Source organism: Mytilus galloprovincialis, chromosome 2 (assembly GCF_965363235.1).
Source record: "Mytilus galloprovincialis chromosome 2, xbMytGall1.hap1.1, whole genome shotgun sequence".
NCBI classification, from domain to species: Eukaryota; Metazoa; Mollusca; class Bivalvia; order Mytilida; family Mytilidae; genus Mytilus; species Mytilus galloprovincialis.
In genome coordinates, this window is record NC_134839.1 from 50,550,856 (window position 1) to 50,572,952 (window position 22,097).

A 22,097-nucleotide genomic window follows, 5' to 3' on the forward strand; every position below is an offset into this window, starting at 1 on the left:
CGGTATAAGGTTGAATTTTCTGACAGAGCTTACTTTAGTTATAGTTCAATTACAAGATCAAGATAAGCTGAAATCACATGTACTACCCGGATGGTCTGAAAATCAACCAGCAGCAATACCGATTCAGTTGTAGTATGAAACGAATGATACATTACGAAAACTCTTCTCCAATCTTCAGACGTTTGTTAATGTCATCACAATCTTAATGGTAAACATATATACAACCAGAACCGTAAATTGTAATTGTTGTAATTTGTATTGGCGATCGGATGTTAAGCAATGACCCTGTTTCAGTAATTTCGTATGGTTTAAACGGTTGAAATCATCTATAAACATTTTAATTGTTTAATACTATACTATTATAAAAGTATTTCTGAATCCAGCTTGAACAAATGGTATATACTAATTATAATTAGTGTCTACGATATACTTACTTGTCAGGTATGAATTTGAAGTTAAACTCAAGGTCTATATAACACTCCATTCTCTGGCAGGTATAACTGTCAGGCATCATCCAAGCCTTGTCACTGGCTGTACATGTCTCAGAATCTGGTGGACCTGAGCAATAAAGTAATTAATAATTGTATAATAACCTTAAGCACTATAAAACAAACACATATGTCAACAAAGAAAAACAAAAAGTCATATAGACACAGCACCTTAGCAAAAACGAAAGACAAGAATACAACAACATCACCATAGCCAAATAACACAATGACGGGATGTATAAGTACCGAGCCACGTCAAATGGATATTACCAAAGGTAGACTAAACAGTCAAAGAAACAAATTACATTGACGAGTACAAAGAACACTTTAATAGGTAATTAAGATAATACAGAATGTCAGTACTTACAATCTAGACTACAACACAATCGTGTATTATTTGTTAAGTTGATACAGAAGCCAGTCAGTATAGAAAGAAAAAAGACAGATTGACTTTAGCAACATAAACTTTTAAAATTGTTCCAATAACAAGTGCTTTGATTTACCTGCAGCTTGCATTGGTTGGGATAAGTACAGAAAACTCTCTGGATGCGATGCTGTGGCATTGTGGGCATACTGAGCAGCACTTCCATCAGGTTTACAAACGTCGCATATAGTTTTTGGAAATGCTTGATTAGAGCCAAGTGGAGATATCCAGCTGATGGTAATACTTACATTGGTAGATCTTGCGATCTAAAGAAAAAATGTAAAATTTCTTATTTATAGCAGATCTATTTAAATAAATATATTTTTCTAAATATAAATTTATATAAAGTCAATTCATTATATGGTGGGATATAAAAACATTGCCGATAATACTGATGTGTAATTTGCTAGATAAAAATTACATCACAAACTAATTGATGTAAAAGTTTAGCTGGTCTTTTCGTAAAACGGACATTTTGATAAGGCAGACTGGAAATGAACCATGCATTATTCATGTTTTAAATGACCGACAACACGTCACATGTATCTATTATCACTTTCGATAGCCCATATTACCCATAATTCTAGCTATAAATAATGCTGCTCTGTATATTGTCATTTTTATGCTCTTTTTTATATACCTTCTTTTCGAAATTTACTTATGTAATTACATCCCGAAGATGTTGATTGAAATGTTTGTAATGGTTTTGGTTTTGAGAACTATGTAAAAATTGAAAAAGAAATTACAACTAAATTACAATAAAACACCAATGACGACATTAAAACGATTCGCATTAAAATAATATTAAGATGTCTATGCTTTTTTACTTGAATGTTAAGGAATATGATTGTATTCTAGTTTGACATTGCTACCCCAACTTCCGATGCAAGATCGATCGTCCGCTCACCGAACTTTCCCGTAGTTCTGCGTTTAATTATTTGCTCGAGTTTATGAGTTTCGGTCTTCGCTTGAAAGTTGTTGCTACTCCTCTTCAGATAGTATCAGTTTCGTCAAATAGACTGACCAGTCTGTCCATTATCTGAAAGATAACCAGAATATCAAAGGGAGACAACAAAACTCTAATGACGACTTACTTTTGGTGGCAGCGGTACTGGTGTTGGTTTCTTTTCTGTCCTCCATGGTTTGTATACAAGGTCAAGGTAACAGTGCATTCGTGCACTCTGGTCAGATGTGAAACTATTTATACAGCTATCTTCTAATATAAGTACACAAAAATGTATATAAGTGTTCCAAGAAAACTGCTTGGCGACTAACTTCTATTTGAGCAATTCAAATAATTTCCCGAAAGGCAGCTAAGTCAAATTCAAAGTTAAAAAATAAATTTGAGTTCATTACCGAAAAAAGCTTTAATGGTTTTATTCCAACTTTTGATGGCCGTTTTCCCATAATGTTTGCAACTAAATGAAAAACAAGCAATCAAATCAACTGATGAGAAAGATTTGAAAAATACATTAAAATTTGTGGAATCAATCTTTAAATCGCTTAATGAATGTATCCATTTATTTCATCCATTTTGTCGATCACTATATATCACGAGATCACAAAGTTCAAAACTGTTTTGACTAACAGTTACACGTAGGTGTGTTTTTAAAGCAAAGAGTTCCGAAGAAAAAAATCAGTATTATAATCTATTATAGTCGGACTTACCAGCATAACTCATGTAGTTATTGAATGGGGTGTTTCTGAAGCTTTCTAGACCACATGTTGACCTTATACTACCATCTGGATCATGGCATTGTTTATTATCTGGTGTAGGTTCGGTATCAGAACAAAGATCTCCAAGTTCTAAAGACGCATGTGTCTCTACACAGGGATCGTCACAATCCATTTCCGATATACCATGGTGCACGTGCCATAGGCCAAGGACATGTCCTATCTCATGTATCAAACCTTTCATTTTACCTGATGCACCAAACGATTCTGGAGGTACAATCACACCACCTATAACATAAAATTGAGAATGGAAATGGCGAATGTGCCAAAGAAACAACAACCCGACCATAGAAAAAAAACAACAGCAGAAGGTCACCAACAGGTCTTCAATGTAGCGAGAAATTCCCGCACCCGGAGGCGTCCTTCAGCTGTCCCCTAAACAAATATATACTAGTTCAGTGATAATGAACGCCATACTAATTTCCAAATTGTACACAAGAAACTAAAATTAAAATAATACAAGACTAACAAAGGCCAGAGGCTCCTGACTTGGGACAGGCGCAAAAATGCGGCAATATACAATTCAATTTTTTTTTACCTCGTTGTTGTTGCATGCAAATCACAAAAAAAAACGGTAGAACAAAGGTAAAATAACAAAAATGCCGAACTCAAAGAAAAATTCAAAACGGAAATTCCCATATCAAATGGCACTGAAATCAAAAGCTCAAACACACCAAACGAATGGAAAACAACTGTTATGTGCATGACACATTTAAAATTTTACAACAATAGTCCAAACTTTTTGACACAATTTGGAACCATCAATAAATTATTATAGTATATTAAAACAAATGTAAGCTAGTGTAATGCTACCTTTTCTATTTTGAAACATACCGTTTATGCCATACACGTGTTTGTCCCAAGGGTATGTGGACAGACCCGCAACATCCGTGTTTATTGTGGAGGCCAGATAAATGTTAAGTTGGCTAGAACTATCCTCGCCGACCATGTCTTGAAATTCATCTTTGCTAAGGTAACCTCTACAATATAGTGTATGTTAATATAATTTTGTTACTTAAGTAAACAGTATTTAAAAAGCTTTGTAACTTGAAAGTTTATTGTTAATTTCGAGAGTAAAAAAAAACAAAACGCCTTAATTGTCAATTATTTTTCAGTAACCGAAGGCATCAATATTGTTTGAAATTATGTTTGAAATTATAACAGTAAGACATGGTTAGAAATTGTATATAAACCATTAGAATCGTCCCCGAAATAAGCAATGAGTAAAACCCATATCGCCTAGTTAGCTATAATAATAAAATTAACGGTACCAATTTTCTTGCACCAGATGCGCATTTCGACAATACATGTCTCTTCAGTGATGCTCGTGGCCAAAATATTTGAAATCCAAAGCTTATATAAAAGATGAAGAGCTATAATCCAAAAGTTCCAAAAAGTATAGCCAAATCCGTGAAAGGAATCAGAGCTTAGCTATAAAAGGTCCCAAGATGTTACACGTAAATCAATTTAAAAGAAAAAAACTAATGGTCTGATTATGTATGAATTATAAAAAATAAAAATAATAAACGAAAACCAAATATAATATTCTGTATTTTGTTTCCGTCTCAATTTTTTTCCTTTTCACTTTGTAATTTTTTAGTCCTTCTTATTTATGGGTCATCCATAATTGTCAATCATATTCCGAAGTATTCAAAAGGTAAGCTTGGGGGAGGGGGTTAAAAAATCAACATTTTTACCGTACACGTTTTTTTTAATAAAAAATAAAACTGTCAGATGTTTCAAATTATTTTCAATGCAACTATATAAAACTAAACTTTAATATGCTTGATCTTCTTTTTATTAAGAGTGATTGATTCTTGTCTTTAAATCTGAAAATGGTTGAGGTACACTTTTTGAAGGAGGGTGGGGATCTGAAAAAGTGTATGTTTTGTAGAGTTTGGAAAATGGTTGGAAATAATGGATGACCCTGACAGATGAATAGTTGTCAGTTATGAAACTGAAGATATGCGAATGGGGTAACTGTTTTCTGAACATCCTATTTTATACTGCAACTGCTTATGATCAAATTATCTACCAAGCATCAAATAATACCAATTTTAGGGGGGGGGGGGGTAATGTCAGAGACTACACAGAAAAAGCAAACGTTAAAATACTTACCGATGCTGCGATTCAGGATTAAAACAAAAATCAGAACCTGGTGTACAGCAATCTCCACCATCCCATTCCCATATAAATTTGTTACATTCTGGATCACAATTGCCATTTGCAATAGATATTAGGTCGCATTCTGCGACTGCCGGAAGTAGATCATCACAATCACCGCCATCATATCCGGTTTTGGCATGAAAACAGTCATCGTCGCAAACATTATCACCAATAGATATTGAATCACATGTGTAAAGCACTGTAGCCTGTCTGAGAAATGTGCTTTTAATATTTTTAACGTCTTGCTTAAATGTTATATTATGCGGTGAGAATGCATCTATAAGTGCTAAATGTTGCTTTTGTAACTGCTTTCTAGTAATTTGTGGCTGGGAACCATCATCGTTCATTAAATTGTAAACTTTATAATTAATTTCTTTAAAATGCCTTAAGTTTGAATTTTCTCTGTACGATTTCAGTAAAACTGGATCATCGCACACTGTTTCGCCACAAGGTGGCGCTTTGATTACAATTTGACTGGAGGTTGATAATGTAACCCTTTGTATAATGTGCGGTGGTGTTTTGAACAACGACCGCCATTTCTTTGCATCTGTAAAACTATCAGATACAAAAAGCCGGTCATCTTTGCCATTTGAATGTTCTAATTCAGAATGATTTTTAGCATAATCCCAGATAAATAAATCTTTTAATGATCCTCGGTAAAAGGTTTTTGAATGTTCGTCCCCTCCAATCAGAATGGTTTTACAGTTTTGTGAAACCTTTTGGAAAATCGCTCCATGCTGATGTCTGTCTACAGCCACTAATGCACCGTCCCTGTACAGCTTAAGTACATGTTTGTCATACGTTACAACAATGGCGGTCCATTCTTCGGGTTTGTAGTTAGTATCTGTATAAACAGTAGATGCATGTTTGCTCCTTTCTGTCTTTAAAGTAACAAAATATTTCTGTCCAGAGTTGAGAATTTCGGGATTACTAGCAATTCCAATTTTTAACCAGTTGTGTGTTTGTTTTCCATTACAAATATCTACAAGCTCTGAAATAAAATATGCCTAACGTATATAAAGCACTTATACATCATACTATAGTAGTTATATCATTAAACTTAAAAGATGTACATGGGTCAGGTTAAGGACTTTTTGTCAGATGTTCAGCCTCCTTGGGTTTTTCCCCTACCATACAGGGTAAAAAGTAAAATTACAACAATACTGAACTCCGAGGAAAAATTCAAAACTGTAAGTCCCTAATCAACTAGAAAATCACATCAAACGAATAGACAACAACTGTCATATTCCTGACTTGGTACAGGCATTTTCAAATGTAGAAAATGGTGGATTGAACCTGGTTTTATAGCGCTAAACCTCTTACTTGTATGATAGTGGCATCAAATTCCATTATATTTGCAACAATGCGTGAACAAAACAAACATAATAGGTAAAATTGTCAAAATAGAGGTACAGCAGTCATCACCGTGTCACAATCTCAATTATAACAAAAACAAACAAATATTTAACAAAGAAGCACAAAAAGCATCTTTCAAATTTAGCAACCACATTCATTGCTAACTTTTATATGTATTTTAATTAAACCCATAAAGCATTAAAATATTTGAAGTCCTGTGACTGAATGGCAAGGTTCGCACCAACTCTATGGCAGAGTCGCGTGTTTGACGTCAGAATGTAAACGTCCCACAGGAAGAGATATAAAATAATTTTGTCGTTCAAAGTATTTTCAAAATTATAATAGAACAATAACATAATGGCATTACAATAGAACAATAGCATAATGGCGGGATGTTTAAAATAGTTTTCCCCCTATCATTTTACTTTTCATATTAAATTCAAAAAATGTCATTTTGGTAAACATGAAAACCATTTATTACTGTACAAAGAACGCTGAACTCCTTATCAGAGAACACTAATTATCCAGTTTATCGTAGTGAAATTAATTTGGTAAATCCTGTATTCTAGAATAATTTAATTTTGGATGTAACGCGTCTTCTGATTGGCTGACGTTATTTTGTTATCAGACCATAGACATAATTTAGTCATGTGACCGTGACGTCTTTGCGGGGTTCTTGTTGCTCAGTCTATTGTTTTCTATGTTTTGTTGAAAACATATTTTTGTTATTTTGTCTTTTAATTTTTTCTACTATGAATGTCCCTTTGGTATCAGTCGCCTCTCTTTTATTGACAAGGCTATACTAAGAATTTAATTATCTTAAACAGTCATACTGGTTTTTTTTTAGATAGAAAAACAACATTTAATAATAATTCATTGTAATAATGAGAACAACGATGTAAGACATTATATTCTAATCCAATTATTTACACTGTATATTGAAGTTGCAACGTGTTGTTTTGTGAACATTTGACACGTTTCAAACGTAAGACAGACATCCCATAACACATTATTGTAATTCCCGCTGGTATTTTATTCTTGAAGCGTTAACGAACACGTTATAAGGCATTATCAAGCGTCTAGACATGCATTTAAGTACATGATGACTGTGGAGAATATCTTGGCAGTTTTCAAGAGTTTGGATTCAATTTGTAAGTGAAAAAATGCCTAGTAGTGTTATCAATCGATTCTGGTGTGTAAGTATAGTAGCCTTAGCGGATCTTTTATTCTATAAAAGGGGAGCAGGACGAGAGGCGAAGAGAAAAATACTAAAAACAAATGTTTTTTTTTTACATATACTCTCTATCCCCCCATTTCGGTCCAACTCTAGTTAGGTCAGGATATTCACCGCGATGATTTACTTAAAACAATATCCAATAGTTGAAAAGAAGTGTATTTGTTTTACTCTCAAAGGCATTGAATCTTACTGAACTAAACATCACTGTATAAGAGAATTTATGATACAAATAGCAAATTAATCATGTGCGTGTGCAAATTTTTGCATCGTTTAAAAGACAATAGATAGCCCTATCTTCTTCGAATAAATTTAGGTTACCGGTATGTTCAAGCTTTCCTCTCATTTCTTTTTATAAAAATTAATACTCTGTATTTGCCTAAATATATTAGCAGCAGGGATGGGGTAATCATAATCTGTAATCGTAATCGATTGTAATTGATTACATTTTTCCAGTAATCGACAGTAATCTGAAGACATTTTCGATTACATGTAATCGTAATTTAATCGATTACAGCAAAATCATGATGTAATCATCGATTACTATCGATTACATTTCGATTACTTTAGTAAAATAGTTCGATGAAATATAACCTATTTTAAATGAAAACATGTATGCATTCATCACTTTGAAGTACTGACATGACTTACAAGTTTATCAACTGCTTTTATATTTCTATCTATTGCCTCAAGCAGAATTATAATTAACCAGATCCCCTACCATAATTTACTTTATATCTATGTATGGCTATGTATCTTTACGCATTTAAAATTTGGCATAATAAAGAGAAAATTCAATCGTAAATGTGAGAACCTCAAAAAATATACATGGAGCTTTTACGGTGAATTTTAGTAAAAGAAATAAAGTTAGAGACCATTAGATTGTGTGCATGAGGCACTGACGCGCTTCTAGTTGAAATCATGATGGTCACTTTCACTTCGAGTACATTTAAAAACAAAAATCCACATTATTCTATTTTCCTTTTATTACACAAACTTTCGGGAGAAATATAGATGAGTTGAATAGAGACCAACGTTTTGCCTTTGAGCAGTCCACCTACTGACCCCTCCAAGAGTTGGTGCATAGATTCTTTGACGTGCAGAGAGCATGACACTCTCATTACACATGCAAGGTATTGCATTAAACATCCCCATTCAGACACGACTTGGTTGCGAATTCACGGCCGACACTCGGCTAACCGAGAGATTGGTCGGTTAATCTATATTGAGTATGCGGCTATATCGGCGGTTGGTCTGTTAATCGTGTTGGCTAAAGTCTGTTAACCAGGTGTTATCGAAAAAATCATAGAAAGTTCAGCATGTTTCATGGTATAACTTTTTAAATATATTGTTATCATAAGAATTATTCATGTCTAACAAAACAATTCAATGTACTGAATGCAGTGGTGTAATTATTATTTTTCTAGCTTCAATGTACGATCTATTAAATGAAAAGGCGAGTTACTCATCAATAAAATACACATTTTACACACACATAAAGTACACAAAATGACACGTTGGTTGAATTTACTTGCATGCAATTATTTGAACATCGAAAAAAGACAGGCATTATGTTTTTTAACCATATTGATATCATTGTGTGAAAAATCTACACGAAAATCTGTGTTTTCGTAACATAAATCAATCTTTATTTAAAACCTGGTCTGTTAATGGGTCGGATGCATAAAACTCGGTCTGTTAATTGGTCTGTTAAGAGTAATGAATGGCAATAAAGTATAATTTTATTGTTATATTGGGTGTGATCGAATCAAATGGGTATAGGCTCAAGACGAGCGGCTAAAATAAACGGAAACATCACATGGGCAGTGAAACATAAAATATACGGAACAACACATGAACAATGAACAATTTAGACAATGGAAAATGAAAGTTGATAAAAATGGTTTCAAAAAGTGTAATAATGTAGTAATATTAATTTCATCCAAGAATGTCGCATATATCATGTGGATTCTGTTTAATTGCCATGAATGCCACCAATTTGCCATCTACATTGGTAACCAGTATATAAATCAGAGATAAACGTCGTAATGAAACTCAACATCAGTAAGTAAAATATATTGGGATGCTAAGATATAAAGAATAGAGAAAGAATAATGAGTAAGATAAATAACATTGAAAAAAGTGACATAACAATTTTAATAGCACAGAAATAAACAACACCCCGATCCGGACCCTCGTTGTATACACGAGAATCTGGATGGAGACGCAGAATATAGAATAATAGATAAGAACAGGAGAGACTGATGCATTGCTAAAAATAGAGAGAACAAATAATATGTTTTTAAGAATACAGACATGAAACCCCTGAGTGTTGAAACAGTAACGGATTGCGATGTACTCATATTGGTGACAAATACTAGAATTTTACATGTGTAGTTCTCCTCTGCACTTATGTAGAAAGGAATTAGACCGTTGGTTTTCCCGTTTGAATGGTTTTACACTAGTAATGTTGGGGCCCTTTATAGCTTGTTGTTCGGTGTGAGCCAAGCCTCCGTGTTGAAGGCCGTACATTGACCTATAATGATTTGCTTTTTTTTAAATTGTTTTTTGGATGGAGAGTTGTCTCATTGGCACTCACACCACATCTTCCTATAGCTAGAAATGGAATGAAATGAGTTAAAACTTAAGATAACCTTATGTAGCTGCATTCGCTTCTTTCCACTTACTTCTTAAGAATGATTTATTAACAACATATGATTAACATGATTAAGTAAAAGAAGAAAAGAATCAATTGGATGGTTCTGACGAATTAGGATTCACGTCCAGTGACAAACATTATGTGCATATGAGAACGACAACACGTTATATGTACCCAGTGCTGTATTAGAAAGACACTTTCAGTCGGATTTGAGAACGTGCTACTCTGAACACACACACAAAAAGTCTGATTGAAAACGTTAATAATAAATGCATGCATATTCCAGCGGCCAATCCATAGAAACATCCTTCCATAAAATGCAAAGAAAGTCAAAATAAAAATGCTCTTACTAGAAGGATACTGTTGCACCGTATTCAGTTTCATTTTTTTTTTACTCAAGTACATCTCATTCTTAGTTTTTCAATGGGAAAATATAAAGGTAGCAAAACTATTATCGTGGCTAAATAACTCTTAACTGACACAATTTCAATTGTCCAACCCATTAACAGACTGTATTCCCATAATTTTCACTAAAACGAGGTATTATTCACGTTATATTACAATTATGAAATATTTACTAATGTCAATTTATTTTTTAGAACCAAAGGACTATTTTGTGTCCTTTAAATGATATCTAAAATTGTTTGTTCGCCTTTTATTAAAAAAATTGCTATGCGTATAAGCATAAATAAAACATACTTGCGCGACGCCTTTTAGTTTTACTGAAAACTGTTCAGACTATGAAATGTTTTTACAGGTGAAAACTGTTCTATGATAGATATCATTTTGTCAGACACTTTTCTTTTTTTTTTTTGATTTGGTTCTTATAATATGCCAAAAATATGTATATTAAATAGAGTTTAACATTACATTGTTCGTTTTACTCTTAACAGACGTATAACCAACCCGATTAACAGACCAATCGCCCATATAGCCACATACTCAATATAGATTAACCGACCAATCTCTCGGTTAGCCGAGTGTCGGCCGTGGAATTTGTACATTCCTCACAGCCACACGAAGACCCAATGTTGGCACAGGTTTTATACCACAAAGACGTGCGAAGTCTAGGGCTATAGTTCTATACTAAGTATCTAATCAAACCTTGGGATTGATTTTGTTTGAAATAAACTATCAATACTAAATACAAATATGGAAAAGTGTAAAATGACAAAAATACTGGAATGAATCATCATTAATATTATAGATCATAATAAATGAACTCATGATAGATACAAGGATTGAATTTTTGTATTTGCACCAGACGCGCGTTTCGTCTACAAAAGACTCATCAGTGACGCTCGAATATAAATAAAGTTAAAAAGGTCAAAAGTACAATGAGCATTGATGACCAAAATTTCCTAGACGTTTCGCCAAATACAGGCAAGGTAAACTGTTTCAGAGGTAGAAAAGCCTTACAATTTCAAAAATTTTCAAAAAAAAAAGTTTTGTAAACAATTTTTAATTAAAACAATAACAATGACAATTCATGTCAACACAGCAGTGCCAATAATAAATATTGTGTTTATGATCTTGACACTTGTATTCATTTTAATTTAAGGATTGCAAATGTTATTTTGTAAAATCATCATTATTTTTTAGTTAACTTATCGAATTATAATGAAACTTCACATATTTTTTTTTTAAATTAATGTTTTATGTCGTCGATAAGCTAAGTTTTGTAACAGTTATAAATAAAAGTAAATCGCAAAAAAAAATGAACTCCGAAGAAAATTCAAAACGGAAAGTCCTTAATCAAATGGCAAAACCAAAGGCTCAAACACATCAAACGAATGAATAACAACTGTCACATTCTTGACTTGGTACAGACATTGTACAGACATCTTATGTAGGGAATGGTGGATTAAACCTGGGGTCTGTTGTTCAACTTGGGATTAAACTAATCAAATGATTGATTTTAATCGAATGATTAAGAAATTTTAACGACACGTTAGCACTAACGACAAGTTGAACAACAGACCCCTGGTTTTATAGCTAGCTAAACCTCTTACTTGTATGACAGTCACATACAATTCCATTAAATCGACAACGATGTGTGAACTAAACAAACAGACATTATAGGTAAAATTGTTAAAAATAGGGGTACAGCAGTCTGCATTGTGTTTAAAGGGAAACTTCGCAAAAAAATCAAAAATTGATATTATGTTCATTCTGTATAAAAATGCTCAAATTCATAGATATTAAAGTTTTATTCTGCTAGATAAGCGATCACCATCGATTTTAAATTTAGAGTATCAATTCTCTGCGTTCGGCCATTTTGTCTTCTTTCTCGATTAATAACAACGATATGTCTATAAACCACAAAGGAACAAAACGACAGTAACCGATGTAGTCGTAATTGCGTGTCGATATCTTGTCACTCGTACGGTTGTTTTATCCGACTAACTTGATACGGAAAATATTCTTATTTTTTTTTAATTACCATGGTCTGTTGTTTTTAAACTGTTAATATTGGAATTAGGTAAAAAGTCAAAGTTGAAATCATAAATAAGTGTTCCGTGAAAATTGTTTTCGAAAATCTAATTTGTTCATAATTCTTTAAAGTAATAAACTTTTTTCAAATAAATTCTGATCTTCCCTCATCTGATCACCAGCATGGCTAAAGGTATTACTTCCAAAGGTATTGTGAGGGGTGTGAGGTGACACGTCCAGGTATTCAAGCGATTTCCTGTCGGGCTTGCAAGTTCATACATCGTTTCACTTCTGCAGGTATTGATCAGTGTACACGGCCGATAACTTTTGAACTATCAGATGTATAATATACAAGTCTGTCTTACTTGTCATTACTAAACTCATACGCTTGTTTATAAATAACATTTTTGGTGTAAAGAATATTATTCATAAAAATATAAATAATACCCCAAAAAATAAGATTTGATGAAATTAAAATCTATTTAAATATTTTTTCCAAGGGTGAATTTGGGAAAATATAATATATACTCGTTGTCAATAGTGAAGGACAGAGTGGAACATACCAGAAATATTGATTTAAAAAATGAACGCACTTGTCGACGATTCGTTTATACGACTGGGTAGGAAGTTACGGAACTATAGCGCAATTTAAAATATATACATGTATACATTGAACATAAGAAAAAAAAAATATTTTGAATAAATTGGTGTAAAAGTTTTGTAAATAGACTAGTTCACGTATGCCAACAGTATGTAATCATCGAATGTCGATAGACTATTGTATACCAAAAGAAGAAGAAGAAGAGAACCAATTTGATTTAAATACAGGTCGATGTATAACTTGCTTTGGTTCATCGTAGTTGTGGACATAGTAAAATCACAGATTTATATTTCAATAAGATTGTTCTCGAACAAAGGAAGGAATTCGTCATCACAATTGTTATATATGCCACTGGACGGACACTAATTATAAAAATAAATTGCTTGTCCGCTAAATAGGGTTATTCTTGTCAGATAAAAGACTTTTAGTTATATTAAAAAAATAGGGAAATATGACATTAAATTGGTTCTTTCTTTTTTTTTAAACATCGTTAAAAAGATGTGTGTCCAAGGTGAACGCCACAAGAACCTTGTAATACTAGTACGAGACTATAGCATGTAAACATTCCTTCTCAATAATATGGTTGTATTGGAAATCTTTTCATACAGATTGACAACTCATGGTCTGATATGCATGTAATATTTGCCACATGACGCCCATAGTTCTTTCTACCATCATCATCTTATTCTTTAATATTGCTGTTAACATCGATGGTTCACACCCAAACAAAATGGGAGTGATTTATACCTTCAGAGCTTCTCTGTGTTATAACTTGTGAATCTTAATATATAGTAGAAATTTCGGTATTGAAATGAATCTACATCTCACAAACAGGATGTTTAAATAACGATTTTGAGTAATCCCCAAACGAACCAATATAAACGTATGGCAAGATATAACCATGATTGAAGGAATTTAGTTTTTGTCAGACGCAAGAACTCATCACTATCATAAACGTATACGTATATATGCATGCAGTTTCAAATATCAAGAACAAGCGGTCGATGTCGATAGTCCGTTTTCTAACTGTTCAGAGTTAGACATGTCACTTGTTCATTCTTGGAAGCCTTTATATTCCCCGTCCAACGATTGGAACTCTTTCTGGTTGTGTTGACTATATATGCTTGTATGGTTATTCTGTCGTTCAGTTATCAGTACAACTGGTTTGCATTTCCTCTCCTTTCCCAACAAACAAACTAACGAAACGCTACTATTCTGCTTTCTCTGGAGCTCTTCCTCAATGGCGCTTATACGTCAGGAAACTTACATGCATACTAATAATGATTGTTTCAAGAACAACGATGTAGGGACGAACTATTCTAATTTCGTCAATATCAGTTATGCATGACTAAAATATTAGTTTTATTACAACAACTGTATTTGGTCTCGAATGTATGTTAATAATCGTTTCCTACCACACCGAGATTTAATGCCAAGCGGTAGACATATTTTAGGTACTACTTCTATTGATCCTACAAAAACAGATGCCAACAATAACGACTTGTAAGGTTTAAATGTGTTTTATGAATTTATTTCAATCTTAATCATCAATTTCTTTGTCTGTTGGAACTTTTAAGATTTTTTCTCAGTACCGGTTTGTTTTTATAAAGGGACATAACACCTTTACTAACCGTGTATGAAATAAGCCCCGCCCCCTTCTTACCTAATATGGAATATAAAGGGACGTAACTCCACTACTAACCGTGTATGAGATAAGCCCCGCCTCCCTACTAACCTAATATCAAATATACACGGTTCGCACGCGGACGCTTTAAACCAATCATATTCCTGGAAATGTATAGGAGGTAAGATAATAATTAATACATGGGTTTCAAAAGTCTAAATGTAAGTATTCTCTTACATTTTTTTGCCTAAAAGACAATCAAAATGCTTTGGTAAAGCTATTTCTAATTTCTAAGTTCCCCTTTTTTATGAGACATAAATCAAGGACAAGAGGTGTATATCATTTCATTCTGACACATGAATTAAGTTTCCCATCTTTTACCGAAAATTGTTTATTTCTTAGTAAATTAATTTATTTGAATTCAAATAAATAATAGCACCAAATATAATTAAATAATTCCACGGCGATCTATTTTCATTTGTCACTAACTTGAATATGTATTTTAAATGTGTGTATTAAATGCTCCCTTGTTTTATAATCCACTGATCCGAATAGACAGTCACACCTGGCAAGGTGTGCCCGAGAGGCGTGGTTAACATGATACCGAAGTGCAAATAACAATTTACCTTTCAACAAGCCATCTACGAGTTTTGCCACAGAACTGTGAATACACACATCGTATAAACCTAGTCATAGCAGAGACAGTAAAAGGTCAATAAGAGTACACCAACATATTGTCTTTACATATTTTGTACTTTAATTTGTTCACCTTATCAGTCCGAAAATGCATTAATTAAAAATAGATTTTTAACATTTTGTGTTGTCTAAAAAATTAATTTGAATATATACGTTTAACATAGAAAATTTATCTCATGAATATGTACAATTGCACGTTTGTGCGTTTTATCTTCTTATTATCGGCTGGTTATTAGATAAAGCAGAAGTCATCGACGCGCTTACGATTACGTTAAAATATCATTAAAAACCAAGACTTTTAATGATTGCATTTTAAATCCCGGCATGCAAAAACCAGGAGAAAACGTCACGACCTACAGGAAGTTGTTAATATTTTTTCATTGATTATTAAATTTCTCCTTTATTACTGCAATTACAGCGATAAAACTTTGTGAATATATATATTAACACATGGCATGGGTAAAATCTCTTTGTTTTTACTGTGCTATAATCTGGATAATGCACAGCAAAGGTGTGCATTAACTACCTCAGATATACTGCACAGTTCAAATCTATTTTTACCTTTAGGGGCGGTTCCTAGATTTTGAAAGGGGCGCTATTCTATCAAATTAAAAAATATATCACCGCGTGTAGCGAGACTAAAAACAATATTGACGATTTTAAGGCAAAACACGATACTTTGTCCAATCCTAGGGTGAACGACATGTTCGTCCCCACCCCGAATCCGCCATCTGCCTTGAAATTACGACACAATTGAACTTTGTACAAACATCGTAGTTTCAAAATAGGAAAAAAGAAAGGTTTCTCATTCTTTTTTTTTACATCTTATCTTGAACATAAAATGTTTTATTATAATTTGCGTACAACATAAATCTTAAATCAGTGTTTTAAAGTCAGAAAGATAGTTAAAACATTTTTTGGTAATTTCCGCCAAAAAAGAAATGTATCTAAGAATATCCGAATAAAAGAAATCTGATTTGGATTAGTTTTAGACTCAATGGAATTTATAACGACTTTTTGAATATCTATTCCCCATATTTTTGGATCGAATTTAAAGGGGGTCATATTTAAGTTTGTTTGAAAACAGGGAGATTAGCTGGAGATCAATCAGACTTCATTTAGATGGACGTGTCTTAAAAATTAATACAGTAGATACAAAGAAATTTGGGGAAGGGGGAGTAAAACATTGGAAAGAGAAACGTATTCTCCGTTTATTCAACATTAAAAATTTAGGTAATATAACTAACATCTTCCTCGGTTTATCTTTCTCTATTAAAGCATAAAATTATCATTGATGGAAAGAAATTCAAAAGCAATTAATCTAAACTCAATAACCCTTCCGGTTATGATTTTTTTTCTTCATACAACGATTTGAAAGTACTCAATTTGTCAAAGTCTTAAACGTCACTTATTAAATAAAAATGGGAATAGATTTAACAGAAACCAAGGATTTGTATAGTGAGATCTCACTATACAAATCCTTGCAGAAACATTAAAAAAAAATCTACCATTAAATCGCAATTTTACAGTAAGTCTAAACCCCCAAAAAAATTATCAATTTGAAACTTACCAATGAAAGTCGTATTTCACCCTTTCTTTACCCTAAAATAAACTTTCCTAGGATCCGTGGATTGCGGAACATCGTCCACATCTAAAACGTTCACGTAAATCAATGACGTCATGTGTTAAAACAGTTATTGGCCAATCAAATCGGTATATAGAATTTAATCTGCACGCGCTCAGGATGACCCTTTAACCCGAACTCCTACGTCGTTCGGGTTAATAAGGGTCACCTGAGCTGTGCAGATTAAATTCTATATACCGACTTGCTTGGTCAATAACTATAACTTATGTCATAATGAACATATTTAAACCATAAGTAAAAAATCGCGAATTTTCCCTTTAATATTAATCACTATAATATAAACAAAATTATATAACAAAGAAGCACATTAGCAAAAATTAAAGACAAGAATACAAAAAATTATCAAAGCACAATAACACAATGACGGGATGTTTTTAAAAGTACAGAGTCACGTCATATGTAACAAAAAATTACAAAAAGGCATATAGACAAAGCACATAAGCAAAAAAGAAAAAAAATATAAAACGTGAACTTTTTATATAAGAAAATCCATTATATTATCAAAATCTTCCTTAATTTGATGCTAATAAATTATTGTCTTCACGTAGACAAATTCGCCGATATTTCCCCGTATGCATTGACCTTAACTACGAGAACTTTCGTTAGAACTTTTAAATTTGGCTACCGCCAAGCGCAAGTTCGAGGGAAAACCGTGACAAAAGAATGTAAACGAACGTGCATAGCAAGCAAATAGTACAAATTGATATGTGAAGAATAAATTTAATACAACAAAACATTTAACAACTGTTAAACAAAAGTTTAATTCACAAATGGAAGCGCATAGAAAATACAAAAATATAACCATGGCTCTATCAATTCACTGCTTCATCTGGTCTGTGTTGGTTGTGTATCAATGCCACGATCCGAAAAACATCGACAACAAACTCGAAAGTTAATTAGCTTGCGATCAATAACCACTGGATGAAATAGTATTTGTAATTAATACGTAATAAATATTTTTTTAAAAACGTGCTTACAGGACTTATTTTGGTATACATGCATGCTTTGGTTCAATAATTTTTCGATAACATTAAAACAACAACAAAAAATTGGTTCACATGACTTTGAATAAGTTTGGTCTGGATTCTTACTTAAGGTGATACATGTATTATCGATGTTTAATCAATTATTGGTATCTTTTAATCTTAGACTTTGGACTTCAAAATTACTACAACGTGTTTATGTTATTATTCCTTTTAACTAAACAGGAGTGTAAAATATCGGACTTTAGACTTAAATCAATACTTAGAACCTCTTTAACGTAAATATAAGAAGTAAATATACTATTTCATACATTTTCGGAGTAAACTTGACTGTATCCGTTTATTTTTGTAATTATTTTTCTCATAACGATTGTAAAAAAGATCGGATTTCATTAAAATTGAAAACTCTAACTTGACATTTCTTAACACACATATTTTAACTTTTATTAAGTAGGTGTGATAATTACATATTAAACAGAAATCATAAGTTATAGCTGATTTAATGAAAATTATAATACTTGTATTTAATAAAGACGTAATCCGATTAATAAGTTGTGAAAACCAAATTATTAATACGACTTTCTTACCTAGTATGGTGACTGGGTCATGTTGTCCTCCCTCGGGATTTAACAATAAACTTAATGTAAAACTGCCACTCGGAATTTTAGAATAAAATGCTTTTAACTTCAGAATTTCTTTTCCAGAAAAATACACAGCGCTCTGGGTGCCAAGTTTATCATAGACACTTGTTGTATCTCTTGGATGTCGAATAAGATGATGAATTTTATCGCCTTTTCTTTTTGGTTTGGTACACACCGTATTTGACTTTTTTCTTAAATTCTCAATTTCTTTGACAACAGCTTCCTTGTGATATATATTTTTTAGAATAGTTTCCTTGATACTTCTTGAACTATTTGTCTCATTGAACATATATATAATAATTCCAATACATATGTATTGAAAAAAGTTATTCCGTGCAATGTCCATTTTGCCGATCTGACAAATATTAATGTTACTTTCTTTTTACAGACTCTCAACAACAAACAAATGACATAAGTTCTAGTGCACCAGACATATCTATTGTTTTCCCATAATGAACATTTAAATGTTTTCGCTGTTTGACGGTTTTCCAATACTAAGAATAATTTTCTAATGGAATTTCACACTATCCAAGACATTCATGAAAAATGTAGTTGTTTACGTACGGATGTACTATTAAGTCTTTGAGATATTTACTAAATAATAAAATCAATTTTTAAATTCGGATGAATATATACAGTGTGAAGTGACCTCAACATATAGAAGGTCATGAAAGTTTGAAACTGTCCAAAACTTGTTAAGAAGAAACACCCCATTGTTACTAGTATAGATTTATAGTACTATTTTAATTAATTAAAAAACAGATTAAAATGGATTACATACCACCCATAAAATAACGTACACATGCAAGGACGATCATGCCGTTTGATTTTGTATTGTAACATGGGATTCTGACCCCATTTTAATCATTAAAGTATGACAATCCGTTAAGACGAACAAATTGTTAGTTGTTTGTAAATGCATAAAAACTGTATGCTTCCTGTAACGGATCTATTATATTATATATTTTTTGTGCGCTCCCCCCTTTTTTAAACGAGGGGTCATGATTCTGAAACAACTTTGCTTTGTTGTAATATTTTTCTAAAGTTTTTTTTTTTTTATATATTTTTGAATTACACATGTTTGAAAGATCAACAAAACTTGAATCATAATATGAATGCACTTTGATGCACCTCCGACTGTTAAGTGTCTCTCATCTTTCTTCAACAATACAGATGAATTAATGATGAAATCGTTACTATTCAAATTATTCAAGGTTAAATTTAATTATTCAAAGTTAAATAATATATGTAAACGCTTATACACGACAGTTGAGCTACAAATACCATTGAGTGATGATATTTTTTCAAATAGATAAAAGTTCTTGTTTTTGCAAGTATTTGAAAATTGGTCCTTTTAATATTTTATTAGGTAACGGTTTAAAAACTTTAAGGTTAAATGTAAAAGTATATATTTTAAAAGTGTTGTCTGCTGTAACCCTATTTTTGACATTTTTTGCCTATTGTGTCTATTTTGATTTGTTCATCCATTGTTTTAAATATAATGGAATGGTATGCCACTGTCATACAAGTTAGAGGTTTGACTTCTATAAAACACGGTTCAATCCACCATTTCTACATACTAAGAGAATACCTTACAACGTCAGGAATATAAGTTTTATTCATCTTTTGTTCTTTTGTTGTTAACAGAATACCTTTAACAATAATAGTTTGGCCTTTGGCATGTGTTTAAAGTCGGAGTATAGACTGTGTTTTGGTAAAATGCAATGTACCTTCAAGTTCATTTCAGTACATGTTACTTCCTCACGAAAAAATGTAAACAAAAAAAAATAATTTGCGTCAATTTAGGACAATTTAAGATTTGTGTTTAACTGATTTATTGACATGTGAATAAATGTGAACTTTCTATTAAAGTCTGAACTTAACTTAATCATGCATTCAGACATTTTTATGTACAAGTCTCGTCTGTATTTTTATAGACAAATTTATAACACCAACGACCAATCTGGGCATTGACCGATGATTATTTAATATTTGATAGGAAAATACATTTAAAATATGTTATTGTTTTCCTTGAACAAGACATGCTATGCTACATTTAGTGACTTCAATATTTAGTTACTGGATAGTGATCAACGGACTGCTACTACAGAAAAATGTTTAAGAAACAAGGAATAGAAAAAAAGAACAAAAAAGTAAAGAATAGAAATCAATGGGTTGATAGATTTAAAAAAAAAAATCTAGAACAATAGGCAAAATTATAAAGAAAGAAAAAACTGAAAAAAAAATTTAGAATTGAAGGACACCCCATCTAAACCCTGAACAAGGAAACAGTAACATAACTAATCAAAATGTTATCCAAAGCTACAGACGATTTAGGGAAAGAAATAAGTTTGAATAAGTCTAAAAAATAAATTGAGGTGATGGCGAAACTGTTTTTTTTTTATACTGAAAAGTAATAGTCCTGCGTCCTGTTACGTCCTTTAAATGGTGAAAAATGGTTGTCCTTGAAGCTGATGTCAGGAGACCTTTGGATTGTTGTGTGTATGTGTGTGTGTGTGGTTATACATATAGGTGTCACAAGTATTAATTATTTAACCAAGATTGAATATAGGAGAGAAAATATATACAAAATAAAAAATCGTGGTATCATATGATTGGCAATTATGTTTCAACTTCTACAGATTCCAAATGTCAAAGATGCAACAATATGTTTGAATTTAATTCATGAATATAATTATTTGTTAAACGTCCAGTGATAAATATTTCATGCTTATTCAGCACATGAACAAATTAACAATTCATACCATAGGTAGTTTCTTTAGCATGCTAAGGTCGACCGATATAAAAGGAATAAGATATTGATGACTGGCATAGGAATTTAAAGGTATGCTATACGGAACCCTAACTGGGTTGTTGTAATGGTTTATTTAAAGGTGCAAAAAAATTATGTCTTGAAAGGTTTTTCGTTTTTACTTAAAGTCTCATTCTAAAGTTAGCAGATAACCATGCATGAATTCGGATGTAAGACTCGATATGAGCGGAAGCATATCTGTGACTGTAGATGATTAAATTTCAATAGAAAAAAGAAAAGATTTAATTGGAGGTGTGCGTCTGTTCAGATGGGGTTCATGGTGTCTTGTTGACTGTTGTTTATTGATTCATCTTTCCCTTATCATGTTGACCAAATGCTATGCGTCTTTCTTAGACTTATGACTTTAGATTGACATTATGCTATCTTCAATATTTTTCAAAAAGTCTTTTTACAAATAATCACACGTAAATGATATAATTTTGCATCCATACATGGTCTTTTTTTCAGACTCATAAATCAACATGATAATAAACTATAATATAGTATTAAAAATACCATTTGATGACTCCGTCATTGCGTCAATACCGTGTAATCAACCAGTCCACACTAATAAACAGCCTTTTTATTAAATATAAAATTA

The 22,097-nt window shown here is 32.2% G+C and overlaps 1 protein-coding gene across 1 annotated transcript in view; it reads right to left on the reverse strand.

Annotated features, from left to right (window-relative positions):
- The window catches only part of LOC143063795 (pappalysin-1-like), a 33,813-nt gene extending 14,419 nt beyond the window's left edge, over window positions 1–19,394 (reverse strand). The window contains exons 1-7 of the mRNA XM_076236178.1: window positions 18,631–19,394; window positions 4,765–5,803; window positions 3,481–3,626; window positions 2,581–2,874; window positions 2,007–2,128; window positions 992–1,178; window positions 435–558 (exon numbers count right to left, since the gene is read on the reverse strand). Of these exons, the coding sequence (XP_076092293.1) occupies window positions 435–558; window positions 992–1,178; window positions 2,007–2,128; window positions 2,581–2,874; window positions 3,481–3,626; window positions 4,765–5,803; window positions 18,631–19,030 (2,312 nt within the window). The 5' untranslated portion in view covers window positions 19,031–19,394. The remainder of the gene's footprint in view (window positions 1–434; window positions 559–991; window positions 1,179–2,006; window positions 2,129–2,580; window positions 2,875–3,480; window positions 3,627–4,764; window positions 5,804–18,630) is intronic.
- Window positions 19,395–22,097: the final 2,703 nt, after the last annotated feature.